The 24,944-nt window shown below is 39.6% G+C and overlaps 1 protein-coding gene across 7 annotated transcripts in view; it reads right to left on the bottom strand.

Annotated features, from left to right (window-relative positions):
- Nucleotides 1-24,944, bottom strand: part of tcf4 (transcription factor 4) — a 371,152-nt gene that overhangs the window by 48,076 nt on the left and 298,132 nt on the right. For all 7 annotated transcript variants that reach the window (XM_032538895.1, XM_032538896.1, XM_032538897.1 and 4 more), the window contains 3 exons: nucleotides 23,460-23,565; nucleotides 21,467-21,615; nucleotides 19,283-19,430 (listed from right to left, as the gene is read on the bottom strand). In XM_032538895.1, coding sequence (XP_032394786.1) covers nucleotides 19,283-19,430; nucleotides 21,467-21,615; nucleotides 23,460-23,565 — 403 coding nt within the window. The remainder of the gene's footprint in view (nucleotides 1-19,282; nucleotides 19,431-21,466; nucleotides 21,616-23,459; nucleotides 23,566-24,944) is intronic.

Raw genomic sequence — 24,944 nt, 5'->3', positions numbered from 1 at the left:
TCTCTGTATAATAAAATTTGGAACATGGATTGGAAGTTGGAACACCGTGGTGTACAGTTGTACTATGTCTGCATGCTTTAGGTATTTGAGTGTGTATAAGCAGTATGTGTGTGTGTCTATGTCTATCGACTTCTCCTCTCTCTCTCTCTCTCTCTCTTTCACTAACATCAGTCTACCACCGGTGTCCAGAGTTATGACCTCAGCCGCAGGGATTTATATGCCTAACGCTTGCAAAACTCATACCGCTGGAAAGTGTGTGTGTGTGTATGTGTTTGTGTGCAGTAAAGGGGCGAGATGAGAGAGAGAGAACGAGCGGAGAGAGAGAGAGCGAGACGAGAGAGACGAGGAGAGAGACGAGAGAGAAACGAGGGAGAGGAGAGAGAGGAGTGTGTCAAGACAAGACATGAAATCAAAAGTGACAAAAACTTGCAACGGGGTAAAACATTGTAATACAATGTCGTCAATAAGAGAGAAGACAAGATGAGTAAAGAAACAAACAATAAAAAAGAGGGGAGGAGAGAGAGCTGTGTGAGAGCGTAAGAAAGTTAAAACAGTGGACTTCATTTTGAGGAAATTACATCACTTCCTTATCTCACTTAAGTTTACACTCATTTCTTTTTCAGGGTATCTTTGCAGAGTCTCTTTTCTTTTGGTTTAAAACTTCATGTACACTGTACACACACACACACACACACACACACGCATCGTGCACGCATACAACACGCCCTACACACACACACACGCACACACACACACTCACTCACGCTATACATGGCTGGGAATCCAAAACCTCATACTTTTGTGTCCATAAAGACACGTATGTAGAAAAATTGTAAATAATTGTGGGCAGATTTGGATCGGTGATTTTTGGCTATTTATAATCAGATATTGCTTCATTGTAAAACCAATGATTTCTGTTTCCAACAGAATAAAATCAATTTAATAATTTTTGTGTTTTCGACTTGACGTGTGATTGCATACCACAGTTTTTCACTAAAGTCCCTATACGCAACATCAAAAAAATGTCAAGAAAACAATTAATCCAGGGTAGGCAGAATTTTCTAATGTCTGCAATAGGTTTGTATTAAAATAATTTACAATAAACATAACCTATATATGTAAACTGACCAATGTCTAAATTGAGGATATTGAGTAGATTATTAAAAGAAAACTTTGAAATAGGGATGGGGGCGAAGATACTTATTTTTTTTTATTATTTTTTTTACACTTGGTAATAATCTATACTGAGTTCCTCTTTTTTCTTCTTTGCCAGCCAAAACTCTTAACCCTTGTGTTGTATCAAGGTAACCATGAAAAAAAAAAGTTTTTTTAACAATATTAGCGCTTTTTAAAACATTTTATGTCCCTTTCCATGGTTTGGGGTGCTTTTTGATGTTTTTCAACGTATGACATTTTTGATGCTATCTAACATCTGATTGTATTTGCATGAAGGAAGAGGCTCGATACAAAAAATCATTTCAAGTGTATTTTGTCAGTAATTATGACATTTAACCAATATGTCAGATGTGTGAAACACTATCGACTGGAGTGGTTATCAGAAATAAATCTTGGCAATAATTGATTTAAAAAAGACTAACAGTTTTGACTAAAACTTGATAAGATACCGAGTCTCTTTTGACTAAACCTAGACAAAATGTACAAAACTTTTAGCGGACTAAAAACTGACGGACAAAAAATGCTGTGAATGACTGAATATGGACTAAAATTAACGAGGACATTTGGCACCAAGACAAAACTAAATTAAAAATAGGTGAGAAAATCAACACTAAAGTACGCTATTCACTGCTCTGGGCACCAGTGGAACTGTGGGGATCAGCGCGGACCGATGGAAAAAGACCATAGAGCTTCTGTGTTTTCAGTCTTAATGAGTTTTTGAGTTAGCAGCCAATAAAACTCAGTGCCTGAATATAAACACACACACATAATGACCACACAAGGAAGCCATTTATGTGTTCTGTGTGGTGTGAGATGTGTGTTGTTTTTAAAGGAGTCTATAGTAAACAGTGTTTTTGAGCAACATGACTGTATACACACTTATTCATGTTGGCATATAAAACCAGTCAAAAATGTGATTTGGAATTATTTCAAGATTAAACGAAGTAGTTTGTCGTAAATATTATACTTAACAAGAAGTTTAACTTTATGTTTTCTTGGGCTGAACCCACGGACTTTCATTAAGATTGTGTTCCAGATTTGTCTCTGGAACGTTCCAAGAGCAGAAAAAGTGTTTTACACCCTCCGAATGAAACTAAAAAAAGCAGTTTGCAAGTATGTCCATCTCAAAGTGCACATGTTATGAAAAATAACCTTTTGTTTTATGTCTCTGGTGCTTCCACATACATACAACACACACTTGGAAAAAACACTATCCATGGTGTTTTGAGTGAGATCAAGTTTCTGAATGTCTCTGTCTTCAGTCTCTGGGTGAGCTGTTCAAATCTGCCTGGCTTTCTACCACTAGCTAAGACGAGTGGCTTAACGTAGCATGCTGACGCTAGCTATAGTTAAAAAATGAAAATGAACCCTTTTTGACGCTGATTTTAATGTTTCTTTCAATTTTTTTCAAGGTTTCCATTACACTTTTTCCCACTACCACCGGACTTCAACATTATTACTATCGTTTTTCCCTTTTGTTGGAATTTAAACAAAATCTGAATTATTACTATTTTGACACATAGTTACATTGAGTGGATACATGACAGACCATCTATTTAGTCACCTACTGTTTAGAGCAAGAGATGTCATGGTTTTTCAATGCTATCATAAAATACCCAAAATTGGGATTTTAGTATTTTAGCAAAAAATTCAGCAAATTGGTTGAAGGAGACCCTATTTCCATGACTGAATTATTGGAAAAAGGGTTAAATCTGATGCGAGGACAACGGAAAGTTAGAGTATTTGTGATGTTATTAAGATCCCTACAATTCATAGCCACCTAATAAGTCATCCACGCGAGTGGCCACCTGAGGCTGGCCCCACAAGCAGTCCATCCCGGTAGACCACCTTGTTAAAAAGACCAACTTTCCAGCAGAATAAACATGATCCCCCCTGTGCAAAACATGGTTTGGTTCGATAGCCAAGTTCACCTTCATGCAAGAAGGAGGTGAATTGTTTTTATAATGTGGTCTGCAACAGCAATGATGGATGAATGTGTTTGATTAGGAAGTCCGCTGACACTGTTCCTGATTATAAAAAATGTACATCAGAGATTCAATTTACAAGCTCTGCAGAAGCTCAGAGAGTATTTTCTGCCAGATTACAATCATTAGCTTAGAAAACTTTCTATAGGTATGTTTAGGTCACATGCCAAGTTACATAAGATGTGCTATGTGGCCATAGTGAAGGTCCTTTTTTAACATCCCATGCATCTTCACCACTCATTACTATTTGTATTGGCTCATCAACAGGGAGTGATTTGAACGAACCTGATTCAAGTCACAAGTCTTTAGATGCTACAATAACTCATCGTTTACTTATATAAGGGTTAAAGTTCTGCTAATTAAGCGTTTGTGCTTTGAGTGGCAGGTGGCTGCCCCCACAAGAGGCAAGCCTATAGCTTCACTCTGCCTCCTCGGGCTTTAACCAGGCCATCTTTGCCCATTTTGAATTAGCTGGGTAATAAGCGACATCAGACATCTTATTTCTCTAGATAAGCATTTCATAATGGGTAAATAACATTTTCATTGATTATCAAAGGTTTCTTAATCGCATTTTGCCTACCGTGGCAAAATTCCACAACAATGTCCAGAATGCACTGTCCCTGTAGCTCGGGTTTATTTGCCTCTTGTAATCCACCACTAGTTACTTGCTAGCAGTTCCTCGACTGCTGCTGATGGGAAACAGCATTACTGAGAGCAGTGAGACGGAACCAAAACTAAAACTATGTGCTACAAGAAGCTTAAAGCGTACAGTTGAGGGTTTGGAAGTTTGAAAGAGACCATTCACATTACACCTTATTTATTGGTCATATTTATTCATGGCACCTTTAAGATTGAAGAAGCCAGGAAATATTTAAAAAAAAAATACACACTGAAAAGGAGAGAGAGAGAGAGAGAGAGAGAGAGAGGAGAGTGAGACAGACAGCTGGACGATATGCCTGAGAAGAAACATAATCTCTGTGGGAGCCACACGCCAGCACGCATACACACACCACACACAACACACCACCACACACAAACAGCTCCTGAACTACTGTAGTGAGAACAACAGTGTAGTGCTAGCTGCGGCTAGCGTCTCTTAGATGCTGCAGTGTTCATAACAGCAAAGCACAACAACTTTGGACAGAACGAAAGTCAAATGTCCTTCTGAAGTCCATGGATGACGGGGTGATGGGGTTGAAAAGGTCGTGACAGAGTGCAGAATTCGTGTGGCTAATTTGCAGCAGTCTTTACTTTTTTTTTTTTTTTTTTTTAATGGTGCATGGTGTGTGTGTGGTGTGTGTGGTGTATGTGTTGGTGGTGCATTGAATATGCACAAACGCATAGCACAAATACACAAAGCAGGTCTGCCTGAACACGTTCAGGCTCCAAATGTGTTTACTGGCAGTTGTTTTATAATGCTTTCTCTCTCTCGCCCTCCTACAGCTCCTTATGGCACACAGCTGTTTGGTTCTTTATATTTACTGTTTCACGTTAACAACAAAAAAATCCCAATAACATGGAAACACTGATACTGCTGTCTGTCTGACTTCCATTAACCTGGTCCTCTTTGTAACTTCATGTGTTTTAACCTCGTCAATATATAAGATCGCTAGTCTTTTTTTCTTCTTCTTCTTACACACAGTGCAGTCCTTCCAGGATTTTGGAATGTCGCCAATTCACGCAATTCAACCAATCCCCGTGACTTTAAGCAACTCGCAAATTGACCAATCACTGCCAACTTTTTTGCAAATTGGACCAATACGGAGTTCCCGCACTTCACCACTCCAGTGGGACAGTCCCAAGTGGAGTGAGAAGGGGTTGATGTCACACGTACGTCGCAATTCATATCCTTGTTTAACGAGACATGTGTGACTCGAACATCTCACATTACCAACGCTAAACGTACTGCGAAAAACTGTGCAAAACAGTCAGACCGTCCTTCCAATCTGTATATATTTTAACATTTTAACAATCAATGAAAAATTATATTTCACTCAGAAGTTGCTTAAAGCGGCCGCTGTTTCAATCCTGTTGGCTCTCTGCAGTGGACGGGGCTGCCGAGTTCCCCCCGCGATTGACGCATGCCACACACAGACACACACACACCACGGTGGATGCGGAAAAACCGAGCTAGACGTAGAGAATGACCTAAATTGAGGACAGCTACGCTCTTATTGTAAGTGCAATGAGACAGTTAAAGTCCAATAGTCCTTTTCAAACCGTATGAATGTGTCCCAACAAGCCACTGACACCATGTTTCATATTGATTATTCAAAATCATTATTTTTTTAATCCACCAGCCATTTTCATGAGTCATCCCGCAGCCTTGTTGGTAAGGTTACTAGGAAACTCATCCCACGTAGTTTTTATTCTCCTCAAAACAAGTTTCCCTTAATTTTTACAGAACTATACAACTTTTTTTGCAACTTTCTCTGCTCCTGCAACTCATTGAAACAAACATACCAACAAAAATCACAACTTGTATTGCAATTTTTTACAAAAGCTCCCGCAACATCAGACATTTTGGGCGGCAACAATCTCAAACAAAGTTAGCGAAATCTGGAGGGACGTGTCTGCGATAGTAAGAAGAGTAAGTAGATAGAACGGTTCAGACATAATCCATTTGTCTTTTTAAATCCACTTCAACAAGGGCAGTTCAAGAAAGTCAGATCATCTATCTTTTAAGATAACTTCTTTTGCAAGAAAAATAATCTTGTCAAGCAACACATGCACATTATTATGCTTCTGTTCTGTGTAACTGGCCTCCATTTCCTTTGTTAGCTATCCAACCCATTTTTAAGTCAAAGCCTTTCTTGGGATTATTGTATTAATATTCCTGTCTTTTATGTTGTACATTGAGTTGAATTAAAGACAATAACCGTGGTTCAGAACTTTTATCTTGCTATCTTTATTTTGATCTTCATCTTCCATTAGACGTATGGCCTGATAGTGTTTCAAGAGTCTGATGTTCACAAATGTTTGCTTGGAGAATGAGATTTCAGCATTTCGTTTCAGTCAATAACATGTGTCAAGATCAGAACAAATCAACTTGATCGTACCACTAATTATTTCTTATCCATCGTATTAACAACATAACAATCTTGCATCCAAGTAAATGATTCCTGTCATTTTATTTACTATTAATATTTTGTTGCCAGCCTGCTCACTTTTAACCCTCATTGTGGTCCTCGGGTCACTTTGACCTGATTCAAAGTTGTTTTTAGAATCAGAAATAGTTACGGCGATAAAGCCCAGTATGGAACTAAAAAACACAGAAAAACGTTAAAAAAACATTGAAAAAGCGGTGGGAAACCGCGAAAATTAAACGCCAAAAACATCAAAAATAAGGACCCAAAACATTGAAAAAGTGCAAAAACATTGGAAAAATTTGAAAAAAACCTCAGCATAAGGGTTCAATGTTGAAAAAGTGACCAAAAAAAGGGAAAAAACAAAAATATGAAACACAAAACTTTGACTTGACTGAAAACATTAACTAGAAACAACAACAGCGCTTATTTCATGGTTGACAGGAAGCCAACACAAGGGTTAAAGAGATATTAGGACTCAATATGAGCCCCATTGGCATATTGAGTTGACAACTTGCATTGTATTAAGTGTTTTTAACAAAAGCTCAATATGAGGAGACTTTAGTGCTACAATATCTTAACAAAAACATGTTTTCAGTAAAGGCTAGTGCAGATTAGTTTTTCAGCGTTTCAGATTTTGGCACTCTATTATTTAGATGTGCATGGATTTCCTTTTTTTTTAAAAGCTCCAACTTCCAACTATCAACACTGAGGACCATATTTAGAGGGATTAATGGGACTTCTGTCCTCACCCTTACACTCATTTCTACAGTGTAAAAACATGCTCTGAGGTCCTACCATGAGGAGTGTCTGTTGGCCGACAGCAGTCCCGTCCCGTAGCCGCTGCTCAGAGCGCCCATGGCGCCATTGTGGTATGTGCGGCCCCATGAGGTGTGCATTTCACCGTGCGCTGGCCATACCCGACGGTCCCACCGCGTGCTCCGCAGTACGTGGAGGCATCGTCCAAACGTCAGCGGTCCGATGCGACTTTGCTGCGGAGTGACACAGAAGAATGAGAAAAAGCTCTGAGGTTTTATATCCAAAACCTGAAGCGACAACGAATCAAACAAACAACGAATCCAAGTGTTGGTGTTTTTTGCCTGTAATAAGTCAAAAATCTGCCAATGAAACAAGTGTTAACTTCACTAGTAAAATATGTTTGAAGTAAGATTTGATTTACGAACAATGTGATCCATATTTTACAAGAAACAAACTTAAAACCTCATGAGATGTTAAAGGGGATTGTTTTATCTGAAATACGACTCAAGACAATGTTCGTCAACATTTTCACTTTAGATATTTAAGTGCATCGTCTAAAAATAGTCCCTATTTCTCACTGAAATATTACTTCAGTTAATAGTTTAAGGGTGAGGCATAAGACGTGGGATAAAAAAAACAACGGTATGTCACGCTTGCTACACAAAACTAGGCTACCCAGTGGGAATAGTACAAACAACATTTACGCTGATCATCCAAGGTGTCGAAACTGGAACTAGAACAAAACAAGAAGAACCTTACAATTCAAACAGGGCAAAAGACATCACTGCTGTGATTGGGTACATTGTAGCCGCGGATCCAGACCTACTCTGTGTGGAAACGCTGTTTTTACGAACATGGTTAAAGTAATTAAGGCCCGTTTCACTATCATTCACGATCCATTTGAGCCAGACTGTAATTCCGCTTTGTACAAAAAAAACAAAGCCCATATAGAGACCCCGTTGTCCGAATCACCAGCTGCTGCTCTGACAGCAGACTTCTGGACGTCAGGGGCCACACAAAGCTACCTGCACTAACGTTTAGTTTTTATAGCTTACAAGGCAACCAAGTGGCTCCAAACGCCAAGACCTGTTGCTTATTGGAGGATTTTTTTCAAATTTTGGTCCGGTAACATTTGCATTAGCATTACTAGCCATACTGCAACGAGCTAGTTCGCGTCAGCATGCCTTACGGAGTTTTCTAAATGAAATAGGATTAGTCCAACAAATTGTTCTGCTGTAAGTGTCCTTTTGAACGCCTTGTAATGAACGGTTCAATACACACATATTATATATATATATATATACATGTGTTGTGTGTGTTTGGTTACATACCAGAGAGTGCAATGGAGCCTCATAGTTTGTGTGATGACGCTCCCTGTCGCCGTTCCTCGACCAGACAGCTGAACTGGCAGCTAGGAGAGAGGAGATTAGGAGACATCATCAGGAGAGGAGATGGGGAACAAGCCGATGACAGGGGAGATTAAAAGCAAGGAGCATGACAGATTCAGAGAACAGGAGAAGTGAGCTTTTGTGTTTTCGTTTAGTTTAGTCCAAACTGGCACCCGTTCATCTGCATGTACTGTATTTATGTGATAGACGGACGACCGCCAAGGGTGTATCCCGCCTCTCACCCAATGCAAGCTGGGTTACACTCCAGCCCTCAGCGACCCTGCAGTGTTGTAAGTGTGTACGAAAAGGGATGGATGTCTAAGCTAAGTTTCCATCACTTGTCACGAATTATCTGAAGTTCGGTAAAAAAACTCATGTGAATAAAGCCGGTGAGAGTGTGTTTTTCCATCCACGGCTTTAAGCCAATAAAACACTGTAGTGATGACGTCACATGCTGGTTTTACGACAAATTGGTATATGGAATTGATTTATGTTTCCATTCATTTTCGCACTGAATCGCACGAAATTCAACAAACTTGCGAACACAATTTTCTGGACAAAATGGATCGCGCCGGTCTACCAACACATGATCATATGGGACAAGTTTTAGTGCTTATGTGCCGCTGTGAGACAACTCTTTTTTGAGACATGTCTCTCTGTTTGAGCGCTCCGCCATTTACTCCGGAGGACGTCCCACAGCTTGTCCTAACTTTGTAGCCCATTTCCTTCACTAGTTCCTGTTAAATATGGCAATGTCTTCGATTTTTGCATCTAACATAGCCGTTTTGTGGCAGGTTGCAACCATAAAATGACCTAAAACTTAATCGTAATTCATTATTATTCAGCAATAACACATATAAGCGTTTACCCGCATAAGCCGTATTCGATCAAAGAAAATCCAATGAGACAGACTGTATTCCTTTGGTCGATAGTCATGAAATTCCATGAATTTTACTGTTTCCTTATGGAATTTTCATTGATATCACTTCATTCGGATAAAAACGTGTGGATGGAAACATGGTTATGAGTGGATTAGAGCCCAACCTCCTTCTCCTTTGATATGTCGCAAAAAAGAAACCATCAGTGTAGCACCACATGGCAGAAAACTTTACACACAAGGAGTGTTTCATTGTATCCACCCATGGTGCTGGACATAATAAACCGAGAGATGAGGAAGAAAAGACAAACAACACAACTCATATCTCATAGCCAAAATGCTAATATCAGGCTTTTGTCTTTGAAAAGGTACAAGTGTTGATTAGCATGTCCCCTTTGCAGAATAACAAGCTTTGTGTCTCTGTCTTTTCTGCTTTTGTGTTGCCGTCGCTCTGAAGGGTCCTATCTGAATCGACAGGTTCATTAGCTGGTAGAAGACACAGCGACTTTGTGTGAATTTACATTAATATGAAGTCCTGAGTGGTGACGGGCTGGTAGAGGGCCGTTCAATAGCGTTTGGGTTTCAGATGGGGACGACATTTAAAGCCCCATTATCACCATATCACTTACCCTACTAACCCTAACCCATGGGTTCTCTTTGTCCCAGTTTTTGAAGGTAGCTATCGCTTTTATCCACCACCACAAAAGAGGGTGTGCATGGAAACCAAATATATTTGATGACTTGCGTTATGGAGAAATCTAGCCAGGCTGTCACAGACCAAACTCATATCTTTTGACATCGAACATTAGTTGGGGATCAGCTCTGTATTTTCTACTACACAACCAACCGGCAAATGTCCAAATGACTCTGACGCAATTGGTAGTCCACAGCGGCATCAACGGGTCGCTGGCGCCGGTGGTCGCCATGTTGAATGTAAACAAAAAAGCAGAGTGGGTGAGCCGTGTTGTGATTGGTCCCCGCAGATTTGTACGGAAGCAGGATAATAATAATCTCTAACATGCTAGGCAGCTGTGACATATAGCATATTTTGTCAATTAGCTCTCCGACTGTTTTTTTATGTTACATTTCCCTGTACAGAGAATTTTACCCTTCCTTGTGCATAATTTCATTCATAAATATTACTGAAGAGGCAGAAAAGCTCCCTGAGCTTATGAGCTTGTTTACTTTAGTTTTTTTTTTTTTGACAGTTTGAAAATCAAAGCAAAGGACAGCGCACTAAGTTTCATGTTGCTGCACAAATTAGTTTTTTCCTCCTTTCTCATGTAATACTTGTATTTCCTCTTGTTTGCCTCATGATTCATTCCTTCACCTTTTTCTCTTCTATGCCTCCATCATCATATCACAGTTCTTATCTTTTCTCCTCTTGTCGCTTGTTTTTCTTTACTTGTTTCCCATCCTCATCTTTTTAGCGTTTCACTAAATTCACTCCTTATGTTTGTCCTCCTTTTTTACCTTATAGTTGAGGGCGAAGGCCCTAATGAAATGCCTTAGGATTATATTATATCGCACTGTAATCACATTTTTGAGGGCCTATGAAAAAAGAGAATGTGAGGTAAATTTGCAAATAGATCCAAACTGGTGAAAAATGTTAGATTTTATGGGTCCGAGCTGGCGTGCAAAGTAAGAATTGGCTGTCTTTTTCCTCTTACGTTCCACCTGCCCTCGGCGCTGATCCTCCTTTGTAACTCTGATCTCATCTCATTAGCTCATGTTTCTCCTGGTTTTTTTTAAACTGTCTCCCATTTTGTGCACAATCTCTTCTCTCCCCTCTCCTTTATTCATATTAATGCTCATTTCCATATGCTATTAATGAATAATCACCTGGGATTCATGTGCAAATACAAATATATGTATTAACCACCAGGGTAAATTGTTCAAGTCCACACAGTAAAACACCCTCACAGAATTAGCCTTGATATCAATTTGCATGTAGTTTGCTTTAATAGGCTTCATTTTAATTTGAAACAAGCGGGGAGTAAGTCAACAATGTAAACACCAATTATGGTTAGCAGGCAATATCCGAGGCGCTATAATGACGAGGAGGAGAAGAGAGGGAGGGGAGGGGGCTCGTGTTTGCAGAGCCGGTAGGTTTGTGACGATTTGTGGAAGTGGTGCTCGTAATTAAAGCTATCAGTCACAAGGCGGGCGCAGAATATCTAACGGTGTGTGTAGCCGCGGCAATTAGAGACAAATTTGACACAACTATTATTGGAAAGTCATTTTCATTTTAGGAGCAGCGAGAATTTTCAACATCAGCTGTGAGCAGGAGTAATTGTTGCAAAATAAGAGGAAGGATGGAGAGAAAACAAAGCAATGTGTTTTATGGTCTATATTAGACTAAGTGGTTAAATCCTTGGAATATTTAATTAAATAGCTTCATAGCTTTGGTTAAATGTGTTTTTTTAGTTTGTCTAAACCACTTTACTCTTCTTCCCAAAGCTGCATTTAAGTAATTTGAAAAAAGGTCAATCCGGTTGAAAGTCCTTTACAACAACTTCAAGTCAAGTCTCAGTCGATTAAACAAGTTCCGGTCAAGTCTCAGTAATTAAATCAGCTTTAAGTCAATTTAAACTAAGTATTTTTGAAAAAAAAAGTTCAATTTGAGTTTCAAGTCATTTTAAACAAGTTTAAGTTGAGTCTAGTATTTATTTGAAACCATTCAAGTCAAGTCTAAGTACATTTTTGAAACAATTCAAGTAATTCTAAGTCATTTAAATTAGTGCGTCACATATAAGTCATTTAACACAGTTCAAGTCAAAGGTTCAGTCAAGTCTAAAGTCATTTTATACAAGTTTAAGTTGAGTCTAAGAAATATTGAATCAAGTCAAGTCAAGTCCTAAGTCATGTGAAAAAGTCCAAGTCAAGTTCTTAATCATGTGAAACAAGTCCAAGTCAAGTCTCAAGTCATGTGGAAAAAAGTCCAAGTCAAGTACTCAAGTCATGTGATAAACAAGTCCAAGTCAAATTAATCATGGAACAAGTCAAGCAAGTCTCAGTCATGTGAACAAGTCCAAGTCAAGTCTAAGTGATGTGAAACAAGTCCAGTCAAGTCTCAAATAATGTGAAACAAGTCAAGTCAAGTCTTAAGTCAGTGAAACAAGTCCAAGTCAAGTCTTAAGTCATGTGTAACAAGTCCAAGTCAAGTCTCAAGTCGGTGAAGCAAGTCCAAGTCAAATTAAGTCAGTGAAACAAGTCCCAGTCAAATCTAAGTCATGTGAAACAAGTCAAGTCAGTCTTAAGTCATGTGAAACAAGTCCAAGTCAGTCTCAAGTCATGGAAACAAGTCCAAGTCAAGTCTAAGTCATGTGAAAAGCCAGTAAGTCTCAGTCATGTGAAACAGGTCCAAGTCAGTCTTAAGTCATGTGAAACAAGTCCAAGTCAAGTCTCAAGTCATGTGAAACAAGTCAAGTCGGTCATTAAGTATGTTGAACAAGTCCGGGTCAAGTCTCAGGTCATGTGAAACAAGTCAGTCTTAGGACGTCCAAGTTAGTTTTAAAGTGAATTGTTATGTTGTTCCTATTCCTCAGTCCATCCAAGTCAGCTCTGCCTTTTCCATCTGAGTTTTGGTTCTGCTGATGGGATGGCGAGTGTCATGTGCTACTGTGAGGAGGTGGTGAGGGTAGCCGACTGGGGTGGAAGGATGGACAAAGAGAAGCTGTTATTGTGTGGTCTGGGAGATGTAGATCTGAAAAAAATAAAAAATATAGAAGTCGAGAACAAGTTAAACAATATAATGAGATAAATGACGACTCCTAAAGTCCCAGAGAATATAACAAAGACAAATACAATATGAAAGACAAATAAGAACCATACTTTTGCATTAATAAAATACTGAACAGGTATGTCCATTTGAATGTGTGTGTTGTTAGTGTGGTGGACTTACCGATGCGAGTAGTGCCTTCCCTAAGGCGTCTCCTGTCTGAGAGCTGCTGGCTACTGCGCTCGGCGCTCGGTTAGCTGTTGACACACAAACACACACACACGCACGCGGGAAAAAGAGGCATGTATTCTTGAAAATAAGGATGTATTGTACAACACATTTTGATAATTAGATGATGCGTTCCACACTCAAATTGGCAAAACATATTCATTGACACAATTCGCAACAAATCCAATTCTTTTACTTTCATAATTGATTTGTCTTCCTTGTTCACACACACACACACACACACACACACACACACACACACACACACACACAAACACACACCCACACACTTGTGTGAGCATTTGGCCTGGTTTCTTTTTTACTCTATTTGCTCTTTCTTACACTGCAGGAATAACACAGGAGTAAGAAGAAGTGGAGTTCCACGTTTTTTGTGTATGTGGATTTTTTTCCAATGGACAGTAAGTTGACACATTGATTGAAAACTCCTGTTGGCAGATCACAATGCATCTCTTATGGGGCAGTTTATTACATTGAGCAGTGCATGGTTGTGTAAATAGATGGTGACACAACAAATTGATGGTGTGACCCTTCTCAATTAATGTGACAAGAATCAGGGCGAATTCGAATTCAATAGGAATGACATTCTCATCTACATTTGTTCCCATTTTAAGTGACTGAACATATGTTGTGTGCAAATGCTGGACTTCAAAACAACTAAATGTTTTCACACACTCGAAAAGCACTGAGGCCAGAAGAGGAAGGAAGTGACCTCACGACAGATGAGCGCCCAAACACACACACACACACACACACACACACACACACACACACACACACAAAGAGAGGAGACTCTGACATGCTCACAGCTCATCTCTCCTGATAGCAGATCCCAGATGGAAAGTTTACGCTCGCACACACTTAAGAGACGTGCACACCACACAGACACAGCAAACGCATCCTTTCATGGCAAATGAATCCATTACAAAAATTGGCAGGACTCGATGACTTCTTTAAGCTGAGAGAGAGAGAGAGAGAGAGAGAGAGAGAGAGAGAGAGAGAGAGAGAGAGGGGATGAGACAGAGAGAGACAGGAAGCGCATATGTTTTGGGGTTAAAGCCTCATGTCTCACTCACGCATACCACTGGCATGTAAACCATCCCAGGGCTTACGTCTACACACACATCCACCACACACACACACACACACACACACACACACACACACACGCACACACACACACACGCTTGCATCCTGACTTGACGCATAATTTAGAACATGTGCAGGAGAAAACCTTTTTCATAAATGAGAGCTTATAGCTGCAAAGAAAGGAGAGCATTCATAAGATGAAACTGATTTTGAAGTTTTTCTGTGTGTTTGTTTGGCTAACCCTAACAAAGTAGTTCTGTTTCAATTCACAACGCTAACCACGTGTTTAAAATGCCAATAGTTTCCCAACATGCTCTTTTGAGCCTTTAGTTGTATAGAAATGTAATGTTTAGGAGACAGGGTTGCTTCTTCAGGTGTCTTGTTTTGTCCATGAAATAGTCCAAAATGCTTGATCATCAAGACAGTTTCAACAGTTAATCGATTAACTGATTATAGTGAAACAAGACAAACAAGATCATCATCGAGGGGAGACTGTAATACAAAACATTGCTCAACAAAATCTGCTCCAACTGCTTTATCAGTCACAGCAAAAAAACAGTGGAAAGTTATCCCAAATAACAGAGAACATATCACTCTTAGTGGGTTTAAAATGAATGTTAAAGATCCCATGACATGGTGCTCTTTGGATGCTTTTATATAGACCTTAGTGGTTCCCAGTTGAGGTTGAGGTTGGGGGTGTGGCCTTAACCAACTGCCACTTTGCTCGTTTGAAAGCCATGATGTCTCTCTCTCCTGGGTAGGCCAAATTCTCTTGCTCATTATGACCTCATAAGGGGCAAGATTCCAGCTCGGTCCATCTGAGCTTTAATTTTCTCAAAGACGGAGCAGGATACCCAGGGCTCGGTTTACACCTATCACCATTTCTAGCCATTGGGGGACCATAGGCAGGCTGGTGGAACTCATATTAATGTTAAAAAACCTCATAAAGTGGCATTTTCATGCCATCGGACCTTTAAAAAAAATTGTTTAAAAACACGCATTTTGGTATAAGTGAACATTACATTCAAGCCATTGCCAAATGAGTTGCTACAAAGCAAATAAAGACTATCATACAACTCTCTCTAGATTTGTTTTGTGTTGTCTTGCAACTTTTGTGCGCAGAAATTCAATGACCTCTTCTGAAGAGTCTATCATATTTTTTTAATCTGTGTCCTCCTTGGCTACTAGCAACTGCGTGGAGGAGGGTTGGGAGCTGTCCGCGACCACATAAGGCTTGTATCTTGTGGACATGCCCACAGTGTTGTTGTCATTACTTTGAATTCCTCATGGGAAAGACAGAAACTACGCACTACAGCTTTAACAGTTTAAACACACTGGCCAGTCCTACAGGTGTATTTATGAATGTTATGACAATTTATCATTTTTTATTGTTAGATGTGCATTACTGTATATACATGCTCAAGGAGAACAGATGTAAGTTAGCATTGTGCTACAGCTGGCGCACTTCCTTTATTGTACATTGTGGATGTTTCAGTATATCAATAAATGAAAAGAAACGGCTAATTGCCGTAGCTCTACAGAACATGTTTTGTGGTATTAATCCACTTCAATGTGTTCCGGCCACTTTCCTTTTCCCCACAATATAGACACATCTAACACTGTAGAGCTAGCAAGCAGGCACTGAGAGGTGACTGTACGAATCTGATGAAAATTACATTTTTCAAACCAATTGTAACTGACATGAATCCGTAGTTGCTGTTCACTCACTCCCAGAGAAAGGTTTGTAAACACTGTGCGTCCGTGTTTAAGGGTTCATGTGTGCACACACGTGTTTCATAAATTTCTATTTAAACAACAGCGTCATGGTTTTTATTAGCTTCACGTTGTGTTTGCACTCATCTGCGAAGGCTCTCGTGTGTGTGCGTGTTTGTGTGTGTGATATCTTTGTGGAATGTGGTCCGTGTCTTCCCATGAAAACAAACTTTCAATCTGTTTCTTATTGCTTTCCTATTTGTTCTATGGGACTCAAAGCAAGGGGTCCATATGGCACACTGTGTGTGTGTGTGTGTGTGTGTGTGTCTCAAGGATGTCAAGGTTGCGCCAAAACGAAGTACAACTGTTTTTCAGTTTTCTTGCCGCCTGCCTTCTTCCATCAGTTTTTAAGTGGTATAAATCATCTGAATTTAATCATTGACACTTCATATCATGTTATTTGGCCGTAAATAAAACAAGGCCTTCTGACTAGAAAGGGCTAATTATGTTGTCTTTCAAGTATGTGCGAGTTGTTCATCCGTGGATTATTCCAAAGTTGAAACACAAACACAAGTGGATCAAGTTGATCAATTACAGTTTTATAATCTTGTCTACTCAAACAATGAGTAAAGGTTGCTGCAGATAGATTTATGATAAGAGTAGTCTATATTCACAACGTTCCACTTCCGTGGTTGTTCAGGTGCTGCCGAAAAGTCCGCCGGATGTCTTTCATTTCGGTGGGATGTCCGTCCCCGGCCTATGTCTCCGTGTTGGCGTTCTAACCTCCAGTGGATTTCTGAGGGATATGGTTATCTGGTCCTCAGATCTCTGCAAGGTAAATCCAGACCGCTAGCTAGACTATCTGTCCAATCTGAGGACTATGGCTACCTGGTCCTCAATCTCTGCGGGGTATCCAACAGCTAGCTAGACTATCGTCCAATCTGAGGACTATGGTTACCTGTCCCAGACTCTGCAGGGTAAATCCAGACAGCTCTATAGACTATCTATCCAATCTGAGGACTATGGTTACCTGGTCACAGATCTCTGCGGGGTAAATCCAGACAGCTAGCTAACATCTGTCCATCTAGGACTATGGTTACCTGGTCCTGCAGATCTCGCAGGTAAATCCAGACAGTAGCTATCGACTATCTTCCATCTGAGGACTATGGTTCCTGGTCCTCAGATCTCTGCAGGGTAAATCCAGACGCGCTATAGACTATCTGTCCATCTGAGGACTATGGTTACCTGGTCCTCAGATCTCTGCAGGGTAAATCCAGACAGCTAGCTATAGATATCGTCCAATCTGAGGACTATGGTTACCTGGTCCTCAGATCTCTGCGGGTAAATCCGACAGCTAGCTAGACTATCTGTCCAATCTGAGGACTATGTTACCTGGTCCTCAGATCTCTGCAGGGTAAATCCAGACAGCTGCTAGACTATCTGTCCAATCTGAGGACTATGTTACTGGTCCTCAGATCTCTGCAGGGTAAATCCAGACAGCTAGCTACTATCTGTCCAATCTGAGGACTATGGTTACCTGGTCCTCAGATCTCTGCAGGGTAAATCCAGACAGCTAGCTAACTATCTGTCCAATCTGAGGACTATGGTTACCTGTCCTCAGATCTCTGTAGGGTAAATCCAGACAGCTAGCTAGACTCTCTGTCCAATCTGAGTTTCCTGTTGAAAGACTAAAACAACTTTTGATTGTACACATGTTCCACCAAAACAAGTTCCTTCCTGAGGCTATTTTGCAGAGGCGCCGCCCAAGAAGATTGTGATTGGTTAAAAGAAATGCCAATAAACCAAAGCACATTTTTCTCCCATCCCAATGTAAATGTAAATGGACTGTTCTTACATAGTGCTTTTCTAGTCTCAACAAGTACTCAAAGTGCTTTTACGTAGTACAGGAACCATTCACCATTCAAACACATTCACACACTGCGGCCGAGGCTGCCCTACAAGGTGCCAGCTGATCTTCAGATGCACTGCAGTTCTCTGCAGTGCTGTGGAGGAAGATCTGGCAATGCAAGATATATAATAAGAGTGAAAGCTTACACACAGCAGAGCATGTTTACGTCTTTAGCAAAAGTCAAGTCCAGTCTTCAGGGTGTGAAGTGTTAAGTAAGCGCAGTGTCAAAGTCAAGTCCAAGTCAGGAGTCAAATCCATTTCAAGTGTCAAGTCCTCATTGTTGTGACGTAAGTCTGACTCAAGTCCAAGTCTGAAGTCTACAGCTCCGACACACATATAGGAAAAAAATAATGTGTCTATAGGCATTCAAACTGTTAATAGATAAACACAAGTCTGCAGCCATAGTAGCAGCTCCTTGAGGCTGTGCTTCTGTGCTTTGAGCTAAATACTACTGTCGACAGGTTTATCTTGTTAGCAGTCTTAGTTCAAAGTTCAAAAACAAATGATGGCTTATAGAGAAAGTCAGGAGATCACTCAAGTGATTACAGGTTATCCTGAATGGGTCATGGATGTCTGTTATGGCGTTTTTCCACTGCATGGTACCTCCTCAACATGCCTTGACTCTACTAGCCTTATTTTGGTTATCCATTAAGAAAAAAAGTTTAGTACCACCTCAGTTGAGTTTCTGAGCGAGTTGAGGCGATAGCAAAAGGTGACGTGAAAACCTGCAGACTGCTGATTGCTCGGAGAGAATCGTCACTACCGTAATTCCTCTAATAAAGACAGTTAGTCAAATAAAAGCCGGGCCTCTGATAGTGGCCGGGGAATAAAAGCCGGCCTCAAATCAAGGCCGGGGAAAAATTAATGTGGATAATGTGAATAAAAGTGACATTTTCATGCCATGGGACCTTTAAAAAATGGTTTAAAAACAGACATTAAAGCTTTAGTGCGTAACGTATTTTGATATAAGTGAATATCCGTTACATTCAAGCCATCGCCAAATTAGTTTTGTCGTCCAGGCAACTTTTGCGTGCAGAAACTCGAGTGAAGATAATTACCTCTTCGGAAGAGTCCATCATGTTTTTTTAATCCTCTGTGTCCTCCTTGGCTACTAGCAATTGCCTGGAGGAGGGGTGGGGGCTGTGCGTGAACATGTAAGGCTTGTATCTTGTGGACACGCCCACAGTGTTGTTGTCATTACTTAGAATTACTTCGGAAAAGTTTTAGCCTGGAGCTAGAAACCAAGCTAGTTAGCTATTCCTGGGGCAGTGGCTGTCATTTTGAAACGCCACTACTCATTTCTTCAAGATACAAATGGAAACCGGTATCTTACCCATAATGCTTTCTGTGCCGTTGGTGGAAGCGGTGCAAGAGGCGGTGCTGTAGTGGTTTCCCCCGCCCCCGCTCCCTCCCCCCCGGTGGAAGCTGGACATGGGAGGAAGGCTGGAGCTGATATCTGCAGACGAGTGTGACGGGTAGCTCTGCAGAAACAGGGACAGAAGACAAGGATAAACTACTGCAAAACAGTAAATACTATCTACGGAGAGAATAAAGAAAACGGAAGTAGGGCTAACCATGATGTCTCTTTATTGTAAAATTACACAAGCACTTATTCATTTGAAAGAGTTACCATATATTGACTTATTGACATATTTACAGCTTGTAATTTCATTTGTATTATTGACTACTGACTTTACCAGGCTTCGATTATAGATACCTAACTGTCGATAAGTTATAACCACAGCTTCAGTTACGTGTAATTCAGTTTTTGTTTATGAGGTGAAATACCGCCATCCACTAGTCAACAAGTGACTCGACATGTCCTGGTATTGTCACTTTGTCCAATTGGACGTTGACGCTTTAAAGACAACCAAGGTCTGAATTACATTTATCTTTAGTTATTATGTGAGTACCCTAAGCTGTGTAATTTCATACACCCATATAAGGTAAGCTAACATGGATACATAACATATATATACAACGTTTAACTCATGGTCCACTCACTAGCTTTATCTGCTCATCTTATGGTCTGGTGAGACGCAGTTGAAAGCTTCGGAAAAAGCCAATAAGTGGACATTTGGATTAAGTGTCAATTTTTTTTCATTTTAACTTTGGTTTGGTTGAGATCTATATCCTCTTAACCCTTGTGTTGTCTTCCCTTTGACTATGAAAAACGTTTTTCCCCTTATCTCAACATTTTTGTTGATTTTCCCGCTTTTTTCCAACATTTTTCACCCGTATTTCAACTTCCTTTATTTCGGATATAAAAAAAAAAAAAATTTGAAAAGTGGTCAAATCTGACCCGAAGACAACATGAGGGTTAAGATCCCCAATATATAAGAGCCCGACTGATAGGATTTTTAAGGCCGATGCGATACAAATGTTTGGTTATTTAAAAATCTGATATTCCGATATATTGGCCGATATATCATTTTAAAAAATAATCCAGAAACACATAACGAAACCGATTTCCCTAACATTAGTTATTTGGAGTTATTAATGAGTCCTCACTAGAAAAATGATAATAATTTGTTTTATTGTCACAACAGAACAGAGGAACATCAAAATATATTAAAGTTCTGATAAATAAAATGTATAAAAATACAAATTTAAGATAGGAAACTTAAAGTCCTTTGCCCAAAAACACAATAACAAAAAAAATAATCAGTGATGCCAACAGGGACGTTGTAGAGCGTCCTCTGGTGGACAATCCGTTTTTATTTTATTTTTTAAAGATTAATTGATCAGAATCATTTATTTGTCATTATAAATCATTCTGATGAATTTTTAAAAATAGATGAATAATTTAAATTTTTTTATCGGCCATTATTAATGCCGATACCAATAGATTGGGAAATGCCTTATATCGGCTAATGTATCGGTCGGGCTCTATATATACTTTTTTTAAACAGAACGATAATATTATGAATTCTAGGAGATGTTTTACATATACATTATACCCCTCATGTGTTCTTCTCAAACACATGTAGCTTACTTTCGCTCAGACCCAAACAGATGTGTTAGAGATATGTTAAGAATTTTGAAATCGGTTGAAAATCTGCAAAAACTTCTGCTGAATCCTGCGCCCTGCTTATGCCTCGCACTGGCAATGCTAACAGTTGGGTCTAGGCTCTCTAAGTACAACCGTTGTTGCCGATGTTAAATTAGAGTAGCATAGGCTTACCCGATTCAGCTACCGACAGTTCACTCAAGAATTAATTTTGATTCAAAATAAATCCAAATTTGAGGGTAACTCGGGTCATTTCTCCTTACTTTTTTGCATAATTTTCTTAGCAGGTCCTGCAGAGACTTCATTTATATATATGTTGGAGCTGCTCCCTCCGCGACCTGATACCAGATAAGTGGACTATATTTATATAATGTGTCAGTTCAGATATGGAATATCATGGGGGTCATGGGATTTGCCCAGGTGTATGTATGTCCATTAAATGTAATCTCTGAAAGTGACTTCCTGAACGTATCCCCCGGTGTGTCTGATTGACTGAGCACTGCTCACCAGTCTGTCGTGAGGGTGAATCCCGCAGTAGGAGGAGCTCTGGGAGGGGCCGTGGGCGGAGTTCCCGCCCCCCAGCATGCTGCCATGGTAACCCTGCTGGCTCATGCTGCTACTACTGCTGCTCCAGGGATCTCCACTGTGGTGACCGTCTGATAGGGAGACACAGAGAGAGAGAGAGAGAGAGAGAGAGAGAGAGAGAGAGAGAGAGTAAATGTGATGTGCTGGTTTGAGATCAGGCACATCAGTAAAAACTAGAGATTATCCAATCCAATTTTTTGCTTCCCAATACCAATTTGAATAACTGAACTTATGTTTTGGATGATACTGCGTACTAAACCGGTACCAGTGTTTTGAAAAATACATATATTTTACTATGTTTTAACAGCTGTTTTTTAGTTTTTGTTATCCAGTTTAACAGTCAGTCATAATGGATCAATAACATTACTAATACTTCTACTCAGCTACATTTCAGAGAGAGATATCTTCTGGAGTTCAGAGATGCATAAAGTTATCTTGGCACTCTCGTGACTTCCACCTTCTGCCAATGAACGCTACTAGACACGTTACATTTTGCTCTGCGCAATTTTGCACCTTCAAGTGGTGTAAACTGACGTTACGTTTTCAAGAAACTACTTTAAAAACAACTCTTTATTGTTGTCTCTAGCAAAAGTATACATATTTTACCTTATCTGGGCAGTTACAGTACCTAAAATAATACACAACTCCAATTGTGTGAAATTGGTGTAAGAACATGTTTCACCGCATCTGTGTGTGTGTGTGTGTTGGGGCTGCACAATATATTGTTTTTTCATTGTCATCGCAATATTAACTGCCGCTATAAGCAATAAACATTGCATAGACACACAGTGGCTGGAAAAAGTGTACACATCCATGCTAAAGTTGATTAAAAAGAGGAATAAAAAATCATCATTTGGAAAATGATCTTAATGCCTTAACTCAAAAAGTTTAGGAAAATCCGACCTTTAAAGGACCCCAATTTTCTTTGGGAATGAATAATGTATTGTAAATAAATAAATGTTCTTCCTTAAAATACAGTGGTCATTAGTATACACCCCCCTATGTTAAATTCCCATAGAGGCAGACACATTTTTTATTATTAAAGACCAGTTATTTCATGGATCAGGATACTATGCATCCTGATAAAGTTCCCTTGGCCTTTGGAATTAAAATACCCCCCCACCCCCCCATCATCACATACCCTTCACCATACATAGAGATAGGCATGATGTTATATCAGCTAGAGCTTAATAGCTTGTTTGCATTGAGAGATGATCTTATGGAAAGTTCCCCAAGCCTATCTCTATGAATGGTGAAGGGTATGTGATATGTGATGATTGGGGGGGGGGGGTGTTTTAATTCCAAAGGCCAAGGGAACTTTATCAGGGAATTTAACATAAGGGTCCGTATACTTATGCCCCCTGTATTTAAAGGAAGAACATTTATTTATTTATGATACATTATTCATTCACAAGAAAATTGCTGTCCTTACAGATTGGATTTTCCTACTTTTTTTGAATTAGGGCATTAAGATCAATTTCCAAAAGATGTTTTTTTATTCCTCTTTTTAATCACCTTTAGCCTGGGTGTGTACACTTCCTCAAGCCACTGTATAGGGGAAGACACTCAGAGATTATTTTGTGTAAGTTGAAAAAGAATCAGTGGAAAGTAGAGAACGGCACCTTAAAATGTCGTTCCTTTTTCAGTGGTGCCTTTCACATTTAATACAACATTCCGTTTGTTTATCAAAGAAATGTGGAAAATGATTTCTTTGAACTGTTTTCAAATTCAACAAGCAATGTGTTGTAATTTAGCAGAATACTGAAAGCAGCACACCTGAGAACACAGAGAAATGTTTATTTATCGCAACTAATATCGTTATCGCGATATTAAAACAACGTAATTGCGTATCGCATGCTTTCCTCACATAGTGGAGCCCTAGTGCGTGTGTGCGCGTGTGTGTTTGTGTGTGTACCTGGCATGAAGAATGAGCTCGGGAAGCCAGCGCTGGGAGGTTTGGAGGAGGGATAACCCGGTGAGTCCCTGTTGTAGTCTGCTGTACTGGCAGACGGAGCGTACACCTGCAACACAAAAACACAAAACACACAACGTCATTCAGGGGAAACTGCCAAAGTTCAACGTGTTCTCACCAGAGACGCACAGCCAAAACAACGTGAGCCTAAATACCGCCTAAAACGCTGCTATCGTATCGGGAAGTACTGCAGTTTTTGCACCGATTCAAAACCAGAAAATCAGTTTTCAATAATATACACACAAATATGCAATTCTTCATCAGTTGTGTGATGAAGATGTGTTCTATTTACACTCATTTTATGAATGAGATCAACAAATTGTTATGCATATTTACTTTAATTTTAAATTGCTTATTTGCTGTTAATTAAAAGTATTTCAAATCAGCATGAATCATTTCATACTGATATTATTCAAAAACTTAAAATAAGATTGATATTTGTTTCTAGTGTGTAGCTATGTTAATTTGCTTATTTTTAAACTTTTGGATGTTTTAAAGCAATAGATATCAAGCTCATGAATCATTTTTTTATTTTACAGTTTATTTTACATGATGGCATTTCTGAACTTGAAAAAAGGTCAAAAATATATTATATAATATATTTCATGTTTTTATTTTCTGAAAATAAGGTGAATATGTGTGTGTATGAGCATGCAAAAAAGTCAAAACTAAATTTTTTCTTAAATTGCGTAAAAATGTTGAACTGTATATGTATATTATATATTATATCTACTAAATTTACAGTATTTATATACACATAAACACACACCATATAGGTAATATACTTTACTATACAACACATATAACCTATGTATACAGTATACAGAGATACACACACACATACCACATATATATATATATATATTTATACACATATGTATGCAGTATTTATATACACATATACACACACACAGATATACAGTATATACTATACATATACACACATATAAACCTATGTATACAGTTTATAGAGATACACACACACACACGCACATATATATATATATATATATATATATATTAGTCTTTTTTCCAGATTTGTTGGTGCGAGCCTCCTCTCAGAGGAACAACTGCAGCCATGCAGCCAACGAGCAGTAAAACGGGAGACTGCAAGCAGAACCAGCAGCCTGTCTCAGCCCTCCAAACAGGTGACATCCTTCCTCAGCAACACAGCGGCTGCATGAGAACACAATGCCTGTGTTTGGTCATGCCTTCGACTGGGGGTCCCCACAGCATGCCTCTCTGTGTGTGCGTGAGTGTGTGCGTTTGTGTGTGCGCATAGCGTGCGAACACTCCAGCCATGACGCTTGCTCGCGCCGCATGACGCAAACCCTGGAACAGCTGTTGAAAGCGCTCGTCTTTCTCTCTAGGCCCCCCACTGATTCACATCGAAATGAAAAGTCCCGCTCCACAGCTACACCTAATCCG

The sequence above is a fragment of the Etheostoma spectabile genome, chromosome 16 (genome assembly GCF_008692095.1).
Source record: "Etheostoma spectabile isolate EspeVRDwgs_2016 chromosome 16, UIUC_Espe_1.0, whole genome shotgun sequence".
Taxonomy (NCBI): domain Eukaryota; kingdom Metazoa; phylum Chordata; class Actinopteri; order Perciformes; family Percidae; genus Etheostoma; species Etheostoma spectabile.
The sequence above is the reverse complement of the archived record's forward strand: the minus strand, read 5'-3'. Positions and strand labels throughout refer to the sequence as shown.